The 19120-nt window shown below is 40.6% G+C and overlaps 2 protein-coding genes and 1 pseudogene across 8 annotated transcripts in view; 1 reads left to right on the forward strand and 2 right to left on the reverse strand.

Moving 5' to 3' along the window:
• The window catches only part of SENP2 (SUMO specific peptidase 2), a 42492-nt gene extending 36182 nt beyond the window's left edge, over positions 1 to 6310 (reverse strand). For 5 of the 6 annotated variants that reach the window (XR_002141990.2, XR_004625854.1, XR_004625853.1 and 2 more), the window contains exons 1-2: positions 6004 to 6308; positions 3831 to 3886 (exon numbers count right to left, since the gene is read on the reverse strand). Coding sequence is in view for 2 of the 6 variants with exons in the window: in XM_002915706.4 (XP_002915752.1) it covers positions 3831 to 3886; positions 6004 to 6104 (157 nt within the window). In the remaining 4 variants the exon portion in view is untranslated. Of the gene's footprint in view, positions 1 to 3830; positions 3887 to 6003 lie in introns of all 6 variants that reach the window. The other variant, XM_034661676.1, reaches the window with a different exon arrangement.
• Positions 6311 to 7571: 1261 nt separating this feature from the next.
• On the reverse strand, positions 7572 to 8484 carry LOC100464809 (annotated as a pseudogene).
• Positions 8485 to 14780: 6296 nt separating this feature from the next.
• Positions 14781 to 19120, forward strand: part of LIPH (lipase H) — a 44518-nt gene continuing 40178 nt past the window's right edge. Inside the window, exon 1 of one of the 2 annotated variants that reach the window (XM_034661710.1) lies at positions 14781 to 14891. Coding sequence is in view for 1 of the 2 variants with exons in the window: in XM_011220311.3 (XP_011218613.1) it covers positions 15626 to 15674 (49 nt within the window). In the remaining variant the exon portion in view is untranslated. Of the gene's footprint in view, positions 14892 to 15494; positions 15675 to 19120 lie in introns of those variants that run through there. The other variant, XM_011220311.3, reaches the window with a different exon arrangement.

The raw sequence follows: 19120 nt of genomic DNA on the forward strand, positions 1-19120 counted from the left end.
TCAGGTCATGATCTTAGGATTGTGAGATTGAGCCCTGCGTTAAGCTCCATGCTGGTCATGGAGCCTGCTTAAGATTCTCTCTTTCCCTCTGACCTTCCTGCCCCCCGCCCCTACATGCACACTTTTTCTAAAGAAAAGAAAGAAAAGAAAAAAAGAAAAGAAAAGAAAAGAAAAGAAAAGAAAAGAAAAGAAAAGAAAAGAAAAGAAAAGAAAAAAGAAAAGAAAGGAAAGAAAAGAAAAGAAGGAAGGAAGTCACATGCTCTACCAACTAAGCCAGCCAGGTGCCCCTGTTTTTGTTTGTTTGGCTGGCTGGTTATTTTTTTCAAGTAAGCTCTAGGGCCAACGTGGGGTCTGAACTCAGGACCCCAAGTTCAAGAGTCACATGCCCTACCAACTAAGCCCGCCAGGCACCCTGTGATTTTTGTTTTTCAATAAGATACCTCTTCTGGGATGCTACAAAAACATGAAATCATCATTTCAGCAAATCACAGACTGATTCATAAAGAAATGCCTGAAATGACAACTTTTAAGCAATGAGTTCTTCAGAATATATAAAATAAATAAACCAGAGAGATAGGAGCATAACTTAACCTGCAGCACACAGACACTAAGTATGGCAGAATCTTACAGGAAGCACTATAATTTACTCACTGGTTTGTCCTTACTTCCTGAGCAGGTAACAATATACTCCTAAATAACTATTTATTAAGTGCCTATTATACACTGACTACTCCAGGGTAGAATTAGCAAAGTAGAAAACATGCCGCTCTTAAACATCTATGATGAAATAAAGCTATCCCTGTACTGGAGAACACGCGTTAGATCTGATACACCCCACCCTGCAGCCAAAAATAAAGGTTACAAAATAAGTAAGTAAACAAATAAGGGGGAGGGGTAGATTTCAGTGCATGCTACACTTCCTCCTTTTACGACACTACCCCTTTCTCATTTCCTACACTGCTGATTGGTTCTCTACAATTTCCTTTCTATTTCCCAATTAAGGGTATCTTTTTTTTGGCTTTCATATTGTAATTTTATTTTTTTTATAATAATTTTTTATTATATTATGTTGGTCACCATACAGTACATCCTTGGTTTTTGATGTAAAGTTCAATGATTCATTAGTTGCATATAACACCCAGTGCACCATGCAATACGTGCCCTCCTTACTACCCATCACCAGCCTATCCCATTCCCCCACCCCCCTCCCCTCTGAAGCCCTCAGTCTGTTTCTCAGAGTCCAATTAAGGGTATTTTAAAGCACTAGTTTGAGAGAAAGAACCATCGTTTTACCTACATTGTGTTTTAGAGAAAAAAAGCCTGAAATTGAAATGGTGGCTTTAAAACAACAAGCGCTCCAGAACACAGAAGATATAAAATAGACAGAAATATAGGGGAATAACTTAAACAACAGGGAGGATGTGATAGCTAAGTGAAGCAGAATGCAATTTGAAGTAATTTGTAACTACAGAATAGGTAAAATATCAAAGTTTGCAAATTACTTGTTTCTCATTTTAGGACTTAGAGAATTCCAGGTTATCCCTCTAGTACTGTTGAGGGATATCACTTATGTTCTGTTGCACTTTCTTAAGTGGAAGAGTAAAAGCTTTAGAGATTGGTGCTTAACGTACAGACTGTTATCCAGACCCCAAGGGGCATGTGGTATTCCTAATAACTAACAGAGTTAAATAGTGGATGCTAAAAAGTATTGTAATATTTACTTTCCTACAAATTTGTCAAAATCTGAGTATTCCTCAAGATTTGCCGAAAGATCTCAATAACTCAAAAAAGGAGGAGGAGAGGAGGAGGAAGTAGAGAAGAGGAGGGGTGAGGGGGAGTAAGAGGGGCAGGAAGGGAGGCTGGCCTACTTCATCTGTAAAATGAGGCTAAGACCACCTTACTTACCTCACAATAGACTAAGTTAGATCTCTTAAAATCCCCTTCATCTCTAAGATCATAAGTCTGAGATTCTAAGAGCTTCCATTTCCTTTTACCCTCCTTTTTTTTCCCTCTCAAAAGCAAACAAGAGAGTTGTATTGTCCAACACAGTTGCCAGTGGCCACATGTAGTCACCTAAGTCTATATTTAATTAAAATTAAATTCAGGTCCTCAGTCACACTGGCCCCATTTCAAGTGCTCAATAGGCATCATCATGGAGAGATCTATCAAATGCACTCCTGGAGACCTTTACAAACTTTGCCAATAAGTATTAAATCTGCTACCTGCTGCTTCCCCCTTGGCTTAGGTTCCTGTCTATAGTACACATTCAGAAAATTATAAAATACACATTTCATGGAAATCATGGAGGGAGGGATCTTGAACATGGAAAGAAGTCCATGAAATAGACGATTACCATAATTATTTCAGGAACCTTCTGTAATACCACCATCAAAGTTCTTTTTGTTTTGGTTTTGTTTGATTGAAGTAAAATCGACACAGAATGCTACATTAGTTTCAGATGTTACCACTTTCAAAGGTCTTCACCACACTGTTATTTATTTACATTTTTGCTTAAAATTGACTCATATTTTTTGCTAAATAAATGTATTTGAAAGGTAACTTTATATCACTACTATAAACATAAAAAAAACATTATTTGCCTTATAAAGAAATGAAACATAACAATGTAAGTTCTAGCTGGGCCTGTAAAAAGAAGGGAGGGTCACATGTAGTAGATGAGTATTAAAAACACATTGGCATTAAATCAAGATTTTCTGCTTGAAATAATCAGAAAACTAAAAACAAATGAAAAGAATACAACTTTTTACTACATAATTCACATGCCACTTAATGCTACGAAATGTTGTATCCCCTAAAATCATTTCCTGAACTGATATATATCCTGTGCTTTGGGAAATACTGTCCTAATGAATTTAGTATAAATCTGGCATTCAAAATTCTCTTAATTTGATGTACCTCTCTCTAGCCAACTTTTCCCCTGAGTTCTATTCACTGTTTCCTGAATTGTGCAACTCTCCCATACTGTTCCCTCGGCCTAGAATGCTTTCCCTTCCTATTGCTCTATTGATATCCCACCCATCCTTTAAGATCCATCTCACATACTTGCTCTTTCATCAAATATTTACTGAGACTTTTAATCAGCTGAAAATTGGACAGTATTTTACTATCTTTCTTATTTCACTTATTACATCCCTAATGACATTAGTAATTATTTATATGCTTGTCTTATACCCTACATGATACAATCATATACCTATATAATTGTAAGGTCCCTAAAAATAGAGACCCTGTCTTATTCATTTTTATTTTTCCTGAAGAACCTAACACATTGCTTAGCAGTAAGACCTGCTCAGTAAGTACTCACCCAATTTAAATGAAATCTTATCAGACATCTGGAGGTAGTTCAAAATTCACATTCATTTTTGAGACAAAAGAAATACTATTACAACACTCCATTGTGCCTTTTTCCTTTAATCTAGTTTTGTTCTCTTCTATTAAGCTACATCTAGCCCTCTGGATACAGAGAAATAAACAATTTGGGGCAACACATTTGATTCATTCGCTCAGCTATGTGAACTAGATGACTCAGTTTGAAGTAGTTTTTTACCATGTTTCCTCCTCTAAAATAAAAAGCACCTTTTCTTTATAGGAAGACTGAAAATTTTAAAATACATATTCAACATACAGCCTTATTTATAATCAAGTTCCTGGTAATAGTGGTTACCTCTAGAAAAGATAACTGAGTAGAAAAGGGACAGGAAAGAGACTTACTTTTCACTGCACATACTTTTTACCCTTTGAATTTTGTTCCATGCATATACTTTTTCTATTTAAAAAAATATAATTTTAAAAATTATCATACTCAATACCTAATCTTGGTCTTTTGGCTGGTATTTCATCAGCATCCACTGTAGAAAACAAATTGCTGAAAAGAGAAAGAGGAAAAAAAAATATGTACATAATCACACATCCATTTCTAATACGTAAACCTAGTATGGATACAACGCATCCCCTCCATCCACTTTGTCAAAAAAATGAGATTCAACTGATGCATGAAAAGAAAACACTCCTCTATAGTAGGCCCTTACCATTTAGGGATTTAACACCATTGTGTAAACTATTTGAAAGGGACTCAAAATTCCCTATCAAATGATAATCTGTAATCTGGATAAAGTACAAACTTGAAACTGGCCAGAATTCACTTGGCTAGTAAATGAACATAGGTGAGAGCCTAGGACTAGTATTTCCTTTTTCTCTCCAGAAATGAGTTTAAAACAACAATTTCCTTTTGAAAGATGACATCTTCCCCGCCCCTGCAAGGAAAGCCATTTTCTACTTCACTAGAAGTAGACAATATAAGAAGCTTTAAAATTTAATTCTTAGCCAGAAAAGTTGTTCTACTTAACTGCACCACTATCATGGAACTAAATTAGAGTGGTAATAAAAAATTGGGGAATTTGGGAAAGTTTTTAGACCTATACCTCAAGAATGTTAAAGGCTTATACTACTTGATCATTTTTTTGGTAAATTTTATTTATTTATTAGTCAGAAAGAGAGAGAGCACAGACAGAGGGAGCAGCAGGCAGAAGGAGAAGGAGAAGCAGGCTTCCTGCTGAGCAAGGAGCCTGATGCGGGGTTGGATCCTAGGATCATGACCTGAGCTGAAGGCAGACACTTAACTAACTGAACCACCCAGGCGCCCCTATTAATCATCTTTTAAAAGATGATTATGATTGATCAGTTTTACAAAAAAAATGAACAGAATAAATCCCAGGAGAATAGGCTTACATTGTGAAGAATTGGTTTAGATTAAGGATGTGTGGTGAAGAAGAGGGTTTTGATCTCCAAACCACTGTTCCATCTATTTGAAAGCAGGGATTCACAGCAAAAAGAAAGGATAGGGGAGAGGGAATTAACATTCTCATTCAATAAATACGCACCAAGCGCCTATCCTGCACCCACCTCGGCACAAGGCCCTTGGGGTAGAATAAAAAAATACTACCCTTATATATATTAAGCATCATTTTAGGCACTTTACAACATGTTCTCAAATGATCCTCACATCAACTTCACAAGAAGGCAGAAAAGAATAGGTTGAAACTTGGGCTCTCTAGAACACATGATGGAATTCAGCCAACAGCCAATTTCATCAATGACCTGCATTCTCAGACTCATGTATTAAATCATCTTGTTCTCTCAAGCTCCAAGAAACCACCCTTCAACAATCTTGAGGCTTAATCTTAAAAAAAAAAAATGAAATTAACACTTGATCACTAAAAAGCTGATGGTGGGGTGTATAGAATTAGTGTGTTATTTTATTCTCTAGATTAATTCTCAAGCAAGGACGTCGACAATATGAATGAAACAAACCAACTTTTAGGTTTCCCAAAATTTTAACTGAATTTTAGAGTACAAACTAGTGATCGTTTTAAAAGAACAAGACACCTAATTTTCCCCCATATTTTTACTCTAAAGCACAGTACCACCCTCCCACCCTCCCCCGCAAAACACACACACGCACACACACAGTTTGACAGCTGTTTCAGAACAAAACAGCTGCTGTTTCTTGGTGCTAAGAGAACAATTCTTGCAGTCAAAACGGCTTTGGGCAAGCTATGAATCTCACTTCCCTTAGCAGCACTTATTGCCTATAAATGACACTTGGAAGCGTGCTTCGTAAACAGTGAACCACAACAGAGAGAGTATTCCTTCCATTTTTTTTTCAACCTAAGAGTAGCAAGGTACGATACAGGCCCATTTGACAGCAACCAGCTTGTTCTCTGACAAGAACATCAAAGATCCTAACCACCGCGGGCCACTCCAAAGACAACTAGCTCGTTCCATCATCAGAAGCGCATCCGCACAGCGTGAAGGGAGCGACTACGTCACCAGGACACCCTCGAGTCGCACCTCCACCGCCTCGGCCCGGCCATCTGTTTTCGCCGAGCAGGGCCTGCCTGGATGGATCAGCTCTCTCCCGGCCTAGCCCTGGGTGGGGGAGGGGGTACAGCCAGGCTGGAGATCTGCCCCCTCTCCTCTCACCTGTTCGAGCGCCGCCTCTTCAGGAAGGCCCGGGTAGGGGGCACCGGCCGGTCACAGAAACGGAAAATGGTGCCGAGAATCCTAACCAGCCATTTGTACATACCAGGCCCAAGCAGCAGCGGCGGCCGACACACCCCGAGACGCAAACCCCAGAGCTGTCGCCGCCGCTGCCGCCTTCGCCGCCTCGGCCACCACCGCCAAGGTTCAGTCGCCGACTTGTGACGCGATCGGAGGGCCCACAGATAAAACGTCCTGAGGGCTATAGGAGGGCCCCCCCTACTACGCCATCACTCTTGACGTCACCTCCTCCCGCCCGACCGGAAAGCATCTTCCTCCTCAATCTGCGCACGCGCAGCTTCGCCCCACCTTCTCCTCCCGAGCCTAGCAACAGGAACGAGTGCGGGACGGTCCCAGTCCAATCGTTGACGAGATCGAAAAGGCTGTGGGCGGGGTTTTCTCTTCGGCGGAGCCAGTCGCGAGACGGCCCGCGGGACAAGGCCCACAGGCCATATGTGAGACGTCTCCACCCCGGAGGCTCGGAGCGCTCCAGAGGCCTGAAATACAGGTATTCAGTAAATGTTTGCTGAGGACACAAAATACAGGTGGTTCACATCAATTAACAAATGTTTACCCTGCTAACCGCTTTTTAGTTTGCATATACCTTATGTCTAGTACTTTACACACATTGTCACCCAGCATTTCTCCCAGCACCCTCAGGCGATGGGGAGGAGTCTTGTGCCCATTTTTAATAAATAAGGAAATCAACCATAGAGCGATTAAGTAATTGGCCTAAAGTCACAAAGCTAACTAGTGGTGTAGCTGGATTGGAACCAGGATCTAAGAACCAGCGCCAGTCCCTGGCCCTTGATGTGAGTCTACTTGGGGAGACATGATTACATATTCCCAGATAATTATGTGCAAAGTGCAGTAGGAGCCAGAGAAAGGAAAACCACACCTTGGGGAGAGATAGGGAAGGGCAGAACTCAAAGAAGGCTTCACTGAAACTTAAAGGGGCCTTACCTGAGGCCTATGAGTAACTACTGGTCTCCTCCCGTGGGCTAGCAGGGAGTGCTGATTAACTCTCCCTCTGTGACCTCTAGAGGTCACACTTCTGGTTAATTATCAATAAGAGAAAAAGTCCCATCCTATTTAGTGACAGAAAATCCAGTCCCCTCCTCCAAACATACTTGGAATCCTTCTTTTCATGCCCCACAAATCCATCCCTGACTGCCACGTGACCCTTCCCTATGATTCAGCTAAGGCCAGACTTCCAGGCTTGCTTGAACTCTAACACAGGCACTCCCCATGATAGCCTTGTCCTTTGCTCAATAAAGTGTTCTGGAATTCTGGTGCAAGTCATCACTTAGAGCACCGGAACCACCAGCTACCCACCTGTGGTTATCACCACTCTGGAAACAAATCACAAGTGTGGACATTGGCTCCTCCCTTCATTCTCCAAAATATAGCTAACACCAGACTATTACTGAAAGTTTGAGAATAAAATTACAAAGACCAAAAGATTTTTTTTTTTAAGAAACTGTTTAATTTCCATCAACCTTATTCCACTTTGTTTGCCTTTGTGGAAGAGCAGCTTAAGACCACTCAATGGTTGTTCCTACCCTTTCCGTGGCCTGAGCAGTGGAAGCTGCAGACCCGTGTTCAGCGGCAGGCTGAGCGCTCCAGTCTTCAGTAGGGAACTGCTGAATGGGCACAGAGGACAGCTGCACACCTTCAGACCAGTCTGCCACTTCAGGCTGAGTAGCAGTGAACTCAGGAGCTGGAGCAGTCCATTCACCCTGACATCCTCCTTGGTCACAGCCTCTTCAGCAGCAGCCTGCTCTTCCTTTTCAAACTCTTCAGGATCTCTGTAGGAGTAGAGATCAGGCATGACCTCCCATAGGTGTACACGGGAAAGGATTCCACGCATGCGCAGAACTTCCCTGGACCAGCATCCACCATATCAGACCCACTGAGTGAGCTCCCTTGTTGCAAGGGATGGCAATGTCCACATAGCACAGAGGAGAGTCTGTGTTACACAAGCAATGGTAGGCAGATGAACATGAGATGCCTCTATGAGAGGCTGGTGGTCAGCCCTGGGATCAGTAACCACCAGAAGTCTCAGCTCTCAGAAGGCTGCCTGGATCTGGTTAGTGAAGGTTCCAGGAGTGAAATCGCCAGCCATAGGAGTGGCTCTGGTAGCAGCAGCAAACCAGCACAGCTTGCTGGCCAGTGTGTTCTTGGATGATACAATACATATATTTTTTAAGCAGGGTTTTGCATGGCAACAATGGCACAAGCTGCCAGCAGAAGCTTCTCCCAGGTTCTCTTCAGATTTATGATGGAGATGCCATTACTTTTTCTTTTGTAGATGTACTGTTCCATTTAGAAGTCAAGGTTGGTGCCACCTAAGTGGGTTCTTGCTGCAAGGAATTAGAAGACATCGTCCTCCTTCATTTGCAGGACATCAAGGGCTCCAGACATTGTAAAAGTTTCCCTTTAAGTTACAATGGGAATGTAGACCAATGCCACTGTGTGGACCCATCCCTGAGTAGTGTGGAAAGCAAAAACCAGTTGATTTAGAAGTGGCTATTGAAAGTACTGCATCTGTAGTCTATTGCTCATTGCCTCCCAGAAGGACTTTCCTCCCCTCAAAGTCATCTCTGCACTGTTCTCAACATCTTTTACAAGGCACCAATAGAAGAGAATTTCTCCTCCACCTCTACCCCAACCTGTTTCAGGCTGGACTCCTAATTAACTTTATTCTTTTTAAGACTTTATTTAACCATTTATTTATTTATTTATTTGACGCAGAGAGAGCACAAGCAGAGGGAGCAGCAGGCAGAGGCAGAGTCTGGAGAACCAGGCTCACCACGGAGCAGGAAGCCCCAGTGTGGGGCTTGATCCCAGGAGCCTGGGATCATGACCTGAGCTGAAGGCAGATGACTGAGCCACCCAGGAGCCCCTCCCAATTAACTTTTAAAAAGTCTACCACTGGGGGCGCCTGGGTAGCGCAGTCGTTAAGCGTCTGCCTTCTGCTCAGGGCGTGATCCCGGCGTTCTGGAATTGAGTCCCATATCGGGCTCCTCGGCTGGGAGCCTGCTTCTTCCTCTCCCACTCCCCTGCTGTGTTCCCTCTTTCGCTGGCTCTCTGTCACATAAATAAATAAAATCTTAAAAAAAAAAAAAAAAGAGTCTACCACTGGCATTATTATGCAGAACACTTTGGCTGTGTCCCAGCTGTCCATTCCACCATGAGAGTTGGTCATTGCTTTCACCAAACAAAGAACACTCAAGTATTGATGGGGAAGGGATTTTCCAAAACAAGAGAGTAGTCTTTGTTCAAAACATAAATGCAAGCTGCTTTAGAATAGCAACTTATCCCAGGTTTTGGCCACGAAGACTGAAGACATATTGGCAATAAGTCTCAGGCCACTCTAGAACACCACCACATTTTTTTCCCCTGCCTCATCAATAGCACTGCACATACACAAAATGAAATCTTAGTCACCCTCCACAAAAAGTGGAGGGCTTTGGAATTGCCTCAGTCCAAATCCCTGGGCCTCACCAGCAAATAGTGATTCCTGAGTGAAGCAGCTGCCAGCCACCACCCACACTAAGTTTCTTCTGCCTGGGATTTTGCCAGCTGCTGCCCCCACTGTCCTGTCGTCCACAGTAGAGGCAGAGGCCAATGCCTGTCCACTGGTCAAGGAGTAGGATTATCCTTATCCCCACCCCACCACTGCTGCAGCCATTCCTGGACCTGGGAATTCTTCACCAGAGGGCTAGAGAAAGAAAAAAATAAATAAATAAAAGCCATATGGAGGAACAAGGACATTGAGGTTTCTTCCTTGGTTTGGATAACTTGCTCCCTTGTACTGCTGGAGGGAAAACTCCTCATTGCTTAAGTCTTCATTAGGGTATCCTCAACGGTTGTCCAGTTTTCTGAAAAGATCCTCTTCCTCCTCCTCCCCCTCCTTTTCCTCCTGCTGAGATCCTCTCCTTCGAGCCTTTCCAAGGCCCATCCCTAATTTTCCTCAAAACCTACCTCCCAGGGCACCTGGGTGGCTCAGTTGTTAAGCGTCTGCCTTCGGCTCAGGGTGTGGTCCCAGAGTCCTGGGATCAAGCCCCACATGGGGCTCTTCCACTGGGAGCCTGCTTCTTCCTCTCCCACTCCCCCTGCTTGTGTTCCCTCTCTCGCTGGCTGTCTCTGTCAAATAAATAAATACATAAATAAAATCTTTAAAAAAACAAACAAATCAACCTACCTCCCGTCTACAGAACAATGAAGACCCAGCCATTCCTCCAATTCATTGTTCAGTCTTGCACATTTTCCCTTTACCAGCACTCAGAGTGTTTAAAGATTTCTTGTTAGTTTTGGTTTTGCTAACCCCTGCCAGAGTTCTGGGCCATTTGATGGAAGTAGGTAGGAACCCAAAGGTGAGATATTGTTGGTTTGGGCCTAATGTGCCTAAAATCCAACATAGTTCATGATCCTGAAGATTAATTTCCTTCTGGGGACCAACTCTGGTATTCAAGAAAAACATATCCTCCTAATAATGTGACTTTGATCTTATTCAGTGTAATCTGGCCTTATTATCCAAAAGCAAGTAGAGTTCCTTGTCCTAGATTTTATTACAAAACTTGCTCACAGGCTTGGCCTGCCTCGTGGAGAAATAGCACCTGGCCCTACCGGGCCTCTTTCCTCATCTGTAAAATAGAGGTAATCAAACCTGCTTCTCAGATCTGTGGGCCAGTGAAATGTGCTTATGTATGTGATGGACCAAATTCAGTGCCCAGCATGGCCAAGTGCCTAACGTTTCTCTTCCTTCTTCTTCAGTTGTCTAACGAGCCAATTTATACTTGTCACTTCTGCATCCTACATTTTTCTACATTTTCCACGGATCTGCCCTTTCCCTTCTCCAAACCCATCAGAACTACTGTCATTCAGGGCCTGGTCATTTCTCCAGCCTTTGCAAAAGCCACATGCTCTTGTACTCTGTCCCTCTTGTATCTATTTACAGGGTGATCTCTCTTTTGTTGTCTTTTGTTGTTATTTTGTTGTCTTTTATGGTTGTTTTTAAGGAAGGCAAGTTTATATTGTTGTTCTTATTAAGGAAAATAAATTTATAAATTAAATTTGTGGTTTTCTGTTACTAAATCACTAAAAGCGGTTGAACTGATTTTCATCAAATTCCAGGTGCTTGTTTGAAGTAGTGTGACTTCAACTATGGACCACCCCTGATACTTACTTTGGAGGGTCCTAGGGAGAATCTCAAAAAGAAAGGAATCTCTGGGAGGACCTGAAACTGCTCCCAGTTTCCCAGCCAGAAGAGGAGGATGACTCTAGTCAAGAAAGACCCTGCTGAGTTAGAATGAATCCCTCAAACGGTTCATGATGGTTTCAAACGAGGGTCCAAGGCAGACAACACAAGGGTAGGCCTTCCAATTACAGGGGCGGAATTTTCTAGAGTTGCTTCTCACCCAGACAACTCTGTGTGCCTGCTCTGTGTGTATAAGTGTCTAACGAAGGTACAAGATTCTTGTGATTAATCCTTAGAAAGATAGTTAAAAATAAAAACTGAAATCTGGTTCTAATAATAATATTTTAAAATAGCAGTTTAAGATCCAAGTCAGTCTAAAATATATGGTACCAATGGACATTAAATACTGGACATTACCCCTAATTTTTAAAAAATTTTAAATGAACTTTTAATTAATAAAAGCATTTTTCCTCCATCTTGCCAGTGTGCACACAGGCTTGCTAGAGCCCTGTATCCTTGAAATGCTCTGAGCGGCACTCTGCAAAGAAGCAGTTACTTGAAAGCCCTGGACTTGCATTTATTTTGTTTGATACATTGTTTGTAAGGAAGTCATGGTTTCTAAAACAAAGAGGCTCTATTCCATGAAAAATACTTCTCAGGCCAGGAAAGTAGTATGCTGGTGTTTTCCTTCTTGTTTTCTAATAGACTACCAAAAAATGATTCACATTATGTTAATAAGCTAACCTAAATGTATTATTCTCTATATCTTTATATTATTTCTTACATTTGTTATATATTGTTATGGCATATATTATTTCTTATATCATTTGTATTACTACATAATAGTAATATATTAACATATAAACAAAAGGAACAAGAAGAAAACTTAGGTTTTCACTGCCTTGAAGATAAAACCCAATGTCCTAAGCATGGCATACAAAGTTCTTCATAGCCTGTCTTCAACTTACTTTATCATTTCCCTGTGCATACATCCAAACTGGCAATCCACACTTCTTTTATGACTCCAAGTTTGTTCCCTCTGCCTGGACTTCCTTTTCTCCATCTTCATCTCATGAAATCCTGCCTAGTCTTTAGAACCCAGATCAGAAAAGACCTCCTGTGTGAGGCTTTTCCCTTGGCTCCTCCCTGTGGAATTTCAGTATCTTACTGTTTTCTCCTCAGTTCTAAGCAGTATGTGTTCGTAGCTCTGTATCAGTATTGTTATCATTAACATGTCTGTCTTCTTGAGAGAAGGAGCCATACCCTATTTTTCCTTATTATTTTTTTAAATGGAAGCTTGAGAAATGTTCAATAAATGAATGAAGAAATGAAACAAACATACAGATGAGGGGAAAGTTGCCCTGATCTCCTTGTAGAAAATGAATCAAGGAAACTTATTTTGCCAAACGTGTACAGCTAGTGAGAGATTGTGGGGTCACTGATGCAGTGAGTCATATGGCAGCTTAGAGCACTAGACCAGGGTGAGAGAGGACATAGGTCACCTTTCCTGAATGTTGAGGCCAATGAGAGCTATAAAACCACCTCCCCTCAGTTCCGGACACTTCTATACCCGTTTTTCCTGTCCATTTGGAAGCTTGCCTGCTCCTTTCTATTCTGCTCTCTGTAGCAAGTGATTTCTAGGCTAAGGAAAAAAAAAAAAAGCCAGTGCATAATACTAAGTTGGAAATGAGGCAAATTGCGTTACTCTCGAGTTGTGATTATTTATGAGGGTCATTGTATTGGGAAAATTGACCATTATTCACTGTTAACTAGCTGATGAGAAATGAAGAAATGGTTTTCCTCAGAATACTCTGGAGTAAATGTTAACACTCAAATAGTTATGAGTTGGCCCATCTTTTGGAATTTCAAGAAACTTTTATTTTGAAATAATTACAGGTTCACAGGAAACTGCAAAAATAATGCAGGGATGTGTCGAGTACCCTCACCTAGTTTCCCCAATGGAAACATCTTACATAACTAGAATGGAGAAAATTGACGTTGGTACAATCTACAGATCAAATTTAGAGTTTTATCAGTTTCACATGCACTTATTTGTGTGTGTGTGTGTGTACTCCTGTGCAGTCTTACCACCTGTGTACATTGCCGTGATCACCCCACAAGCTAGAGACAGAACTAATTCCCCTCAAAGATTCCCTGTGACCTCTTCTCCAGTTCTCCCCTCCCTTCCTCTTCCCCCATCCTTTGGAATGCTTTATGTTTTTTCATATTTGATATTTCTTTTTTTTTTTAAGATTTTATTTGTTTGAGAGAGAGAGCATGAGAGGGTCAGAGGAAGAAGCAGACTCCCTGCTGAGTGGGAAGCCACATACAGGACTTGATCCTAAGAATTCTGGACTATGACCCGAACCAGACTATGACCCGACCCGAAGGCAGACGCCCAACCAGCTGAGCCACCCAGGTGCCCCCATATTTGATATTTCTTACTAATTCTCTTTCTTTGAGAGGATGGGTTCTCCCATTGATTCTTGTGCTGTTTTCAATGCTGGAAGTAGAAAAAAGCACACAGCTAGGAAGTTAAAGGGGACCTTCTGCATCTACTGGCAGGAAAATCATTAACAGTAACACAGAGAGGCCTCCCAAGGGAAATGATTCTTATTCCTGTAATTGGCTGGTTTCCAGGAAAATGCACATTGGCTCTGTCTAGATAAAGGCTCGGCATGGTACTAAAACTGATAGGAGCTCAACAAATATTTATCAGACAGGCACACAGATCCAGCAATGAGCAATGCAGTCCATAACAGGTTCCTAAGAGAATGTGGAACAATTCTCCATTTGTTCCAGGGGGCAGTTGTTTCCAAATCAGTAAAGCTTATGCAAATGGAAAAATAAAAAAGCTAGCAGGTCACCTATTTGTCTTTCCCTGTTTATATATCCTTAATTTATTTCTCCAGTAGGAGACAAAAGACAAAAATAAACTACAGAACTGACTGACGTCATTCATTTGAAACATCACTGCCGTCAGGCGCTCTCCATTCCTAAAATCCACCTGATCCCTCTTCTCAGCCTGGTGCAGCCTGCCTTCTGACAGGAGGAGAAGGTGTGGACTGTGTAGCCATGTAGGTAACATAGTTACCAAGAGCTCAATGAGCTTACCTTGGTAGCAGGCACAGTGCTAAGAACTTCACTTATAATAGTTCATTTAATCCAGAAAACAACCCTGTGAGATAGGTGATTCTGTTTTCTTCATTTTACAGTTGAGAAAAGTCAGAGTTTGAGAAGCGAAGTGTTTTGCTAGTGAGTGGAAGATGTGGGATGTGAACCACTGCTAGGGAGCCCTGGCTTTCATCAGGCCTGAGGTATGACCCAGAATCTACACACAAGACTCTGAAAAGCTCCCCAGGGGAAATCTGACATACTGACTCTTTGGGAAGCACTGCTGGAGTCTGCTTCCTGCAGGAAACCCCCTGCTATTCGAATGGAGTACAGACACGGAGAACTGATAAACTTACACAAGATGCTGTTGCTTCATTAACGCCTGTTTCAGGCAGACAATGCTAAATGACTAGTGGCTTTTGCCCTGCTGCTCTGGATGGCGAATTATTCCTAAATTGTTCGTGTCTTTATTTATAAACGTATGTTTCAGCTCATCGGACCCCCACCAGCCTGAGTAAGTACTACCAGCCCTGTCCACCATTAAATGACCTTGTAGCAGTGGGAGCACATGTTCAGTTACTTCCAACACTGAGGTGGATGGATTCTGACATAGCTCTCTATTTGCACTTACTTTTCTTTTAAAAAGGAGGAGAGGGAGAGATAGGAACTCTGGATAGGAAGAAATAAAAATATGTATAATGCCATAAAAATTTCCTTTAATGTGAAGCACATTTGGACAAATGCAGCTATATGATTAGACTTAATGAAATGTTGTTAGCATAGTCTAAAGACTGCCGGATGAGCAATGAGTATGCGAATTAACATAAAAAGTAGTTTTGTATTCACAGGCCAACAGAATACTCATTGCATTTGTTTCACTCACAAGAACAGGGTGGCAAATATCTCAAATCACACTTGATTTCAACATACCAAGCCAAACGACTAATAAACCGCCCACAAAGAATGAAACTATTTTGAACTCGTCATTCTGCAAATACACATTATGATATTAAGATATGCATAAAATTTTTTAAAAGATATGCATAAAATTGTGTCAGGCAGAAACGTACTAACCTTCCATGGAAAAGAGGAGGAGTCCTGAAAGGGTTGGGACCCGCCTGCAGTCCCTCGGGAACTTCCTGTTGTCACCACACCTCTGGATTAGTTATCTGAGCTCTCTCTGAGCAAAGCCCTCAGTGCCAGGAAATCATTCTTGTGAATGTGATACACACTCTCTCCAGTTTCCATATGCTGAGATTATACTTCTTCATCGGTTTGATGTGCTTGGTCAAATCAGGTAGGTCATTTATTGAAGGGTTTTCTTAATTATTTAAAAAACATTATGAGTAGTATTGTCACTTTGCTTTTGATTAGCCCAGTTCCTTCAGTGGACTTTTTAAGTTTTATTGCATCATTTTTAAGGAAACAAGATATGGGTTAAATGAGCTTTCTAATCCTGAAAAAAAAATTTTTTTCTCAGTAATAAAAGAGATTATTATTCCTTTACATTAACTGGTTCTTCTGATGTACAAAAAATAAAAGTGCTGGGAAATCTAAAAGTTCTTTTCTTTCATAGTTAAGTTTTCTGTGCCTTTCCACCTCTATGAAATAAGATCATTTATTTTCTGGAAATTTTAAGTTTTATTTTATTATAATATCTAATATATAGAGGATTGGTTTTTATAAGCTTTCATACATTGACAGTTTATTTCAGTTATTTTTTAGGAAAACATGAATTTATTTATGTAAGCCCCTTGGAATGGTGGCTGGCATACTGAAAACTTAAAAATGATTAATCATAATGAATATAAATTAAAACAGTAATGTACAGCATAATGTCACTTGGCTGGCTCAGTCAGAAGAGCATTCGATCTCAGGGTCGTGAGCTTGAGCCCCACATTGAGTGTAGAGATTACTAAGTGAATGAATGAATGAATAAATTAATTAATTAATTAATTAATTTTAAAAAACAGTAATGTACATAACTGGGTAACAAAAATAAAATGAAGTGCTTTTTTAAAAAGACACTAGGCCTTCTTAGGAATCCAGTTCTTTCTTCTTATGATAGTTTAGTCTTGCGAAACTTTACCAGAGTTTATGGTAATAAAAATTGGTACAAGTTTCTTAAGGGAAATATGTTACGTATAGTATCCATAAAAATGTTCACGCCCTTTGAACTAGTAAAACCATTGCCGAGAATTTATTCTAAGGAAATAACCTTTAAAAGGGAAAAAAAACTCTATAAGAAGATGATTCTGACAATGTTACATATAATAACTTGAAACTAGATACAGCAGAAATGTTTCTATGTACAGGGATGGATAAAGTCCACTATATCAAACTTTTTAAAAAAATGTAGCCTTTAGAATAATTCTGAAGCTATGCAGAAATGTGCAAACATGTTTATAAAATAATGCCAAGTAAACAAAACAGAATTCAGATTTGTAGATAAACTAAGATTACAACTATGTTAAAATCATGTGTCTACGTTTAGAAAGGAAATGGAAAAGTTAAAATAGTTGTATTAGGATTTCAGGCTTATGTAAATAAATTTTCCTTAATTTGTGCTTTTGAAGTTGATTTAACAGTAAGGTACAATTATACTAATGATGGTATTTTTCACTAAGAAGTCAACATTTTAAAGTGTGTGTTTATTACAATTTTTAAACTTAAAAAATGAACATAAATTTAGAGATAGTTTTAGGGAAGCGGGGCTAACCCAAAATCCTGATGCTGATTTGTGGGTACTTTCTTCCAGTCTCGCATTATATATCTCTATATACAAAGTTGGAACTTTATTTCTTTGTGACTTGCCTTTAAACTTAACATTACCTCATCAGTAAAGTCTTATTTTAAATGATTCTATAAGACTCACTGCTGAATGACAGAATCTAAGCAAGTCACACCACAATAAACTTCTGTAGCTAGAAGGAAAAAACATTATTATAGCTGTAAGCTAAATTTAGACTTCTCGGAATCTGCGAAACCATAAACTTGCAACTTCCATGGGAGAGGGTATTGAATAATATGCATCCAATAGCAGAAATTATTCATCATAAAGACATTGATTTTCTGCTTTTCCCTTCTTTGGCTTGCTGTCCAAAAACCAGCAAGTATTAAGATGTGATGCTGAAATGCAGAAGATACACGTCATTCACTACTGGAGATCTGTGTTCTGTTCTAACCCTTGTGAAATCATGGTGGGAATGTTTGCCGTCATTTTACCAGCGAACAAGGCAATGGCTAGCAAGCTGTAGTGTGCACCAGAATCACCAGGGATTTGTTTAAAATGCAGACCACCCCCAAAGATCCAGACTCAGCGGGTCTGGGGTGAGATCCTGGAATCTGCATTTCTAACAAACCCTCTGGAGTTTTCAGCTGCAGGTGATCCAAAGAACAAATGCTGATAACTGTTGTTCTACATTAAGGCTGTTGTCATGAATATATTTTAAAGTTAACTCTTCTATCAGTACTTTGGCTTATGGAAATCTGTGTAAAACTACACAGATACTTGCCTAGAGAAAATAGCTTAGTGCCAAAAACAGAGAATTATTTCCTCAGATATTTGAAGTTCTCCTGAGATAATTTATAACTCCATGGGATGGGTGTGTGTGAGAGAGAGAGAGAGCAAGCGCGCGAGACAGAGAGAGATTTACCCTTCTCTGACAGGGAGACAAAGGTGAGAGGTGGTGGAGAGATGAGATGATTAAGAGATGAGAATGAGGAAATCTAGTATCTCATTTGTTTTCTCAGTTGTATCCTAGAAATTATGCTGGTGGTTAAAAGCAGAAATATCCAACCAAGATGGCATTTTGCCCATATGCTTCTTGTGTGCATTTGTCGGGGTTTTAAAAAAGAAATAAGAGATACTCCATCAGGCTTGGCCCTGGCCAACTGGGAATGTTTCTGTCTGGGAGCAAGTATTCCCTGCCTCCTTCAAGGTGCTTCAGGCCAGATCAAGAATCAAAATCATGTGACACAGATTAACAGCAGAAAATAAAATTTAACTTAGTACCTATGGAGAGTCCACACAGACATGGGTATTCCAAAGGACAGTCAGGCAAATGAGGAATGTACATCATTCTGAATTAAGGAGAAGAAGGTAGAGGTCTAGGACTTCAAAGGGAAGGAATGAATTCACAGGAAAATGAAAGAGTAAGTGTTTGGTAAATATGTTTGCTGGGTCACTCAGGAACAATGGGACATAGAGAAATTTGGTCAAGGAGGCCTTGCTAGGTTCCTCCCTGTCTACCACACCTAATTCGTAACAGTGCAGTTATCTATGGTGATAGCTCTCCTCCTGGAGCAGGTCCTCTATCTAAATTCTTTTAGGCTGTTGAGGAGGCTAAAGAGCTTTTCCTGAATCTGCTGGGTTTTTATTGCTTTGTTTTTCTTTTTCTTTTCTTTTCTTTTTTTTTCAAGAGAGATTGAGAGGGTTGGGGAGAGGCACAGGGAGAGGTTGAGAGAGAGAATCTTAAGTAGGTTCCATGCCCAGCGTGGAGCCCAATGTGGAGCTTGGTCTCACAATCCTGAGATCATGACCTGAGCTGAAATCAAGAGTCAGAAGCCTAACCCACTAAACCACCCAGGCACCACACTGATTGCTTTTAATTCAAAATAAGCTTCATGCCAAAATGGCCTGTTTGGGGGCAGCCTGCCCTTGGCCCCTACACTTCACCGTCTGGTTCAGAACAGGTTTCTTTTTTTTTTTTTTTTTTTTTTTTTTTTTTTTTTAAATATTTT

Source organism: Ailuropoda melanoleuca, chromosome 1 (genome assembly GCF_002007445.2).
Source record: "Ailuropoda melanoleuca isolate Jingjing chromosome 1, ASM200744v2, whole genome shotgun sequence".
NCBI classification, from domain to species: domain Eukaryota; kingdom Metazoa; phylum Chordata; class Mammalia; order Carnivora; family Ursidae; genus Ailuropoda; species Ailuropoda melanoleuca.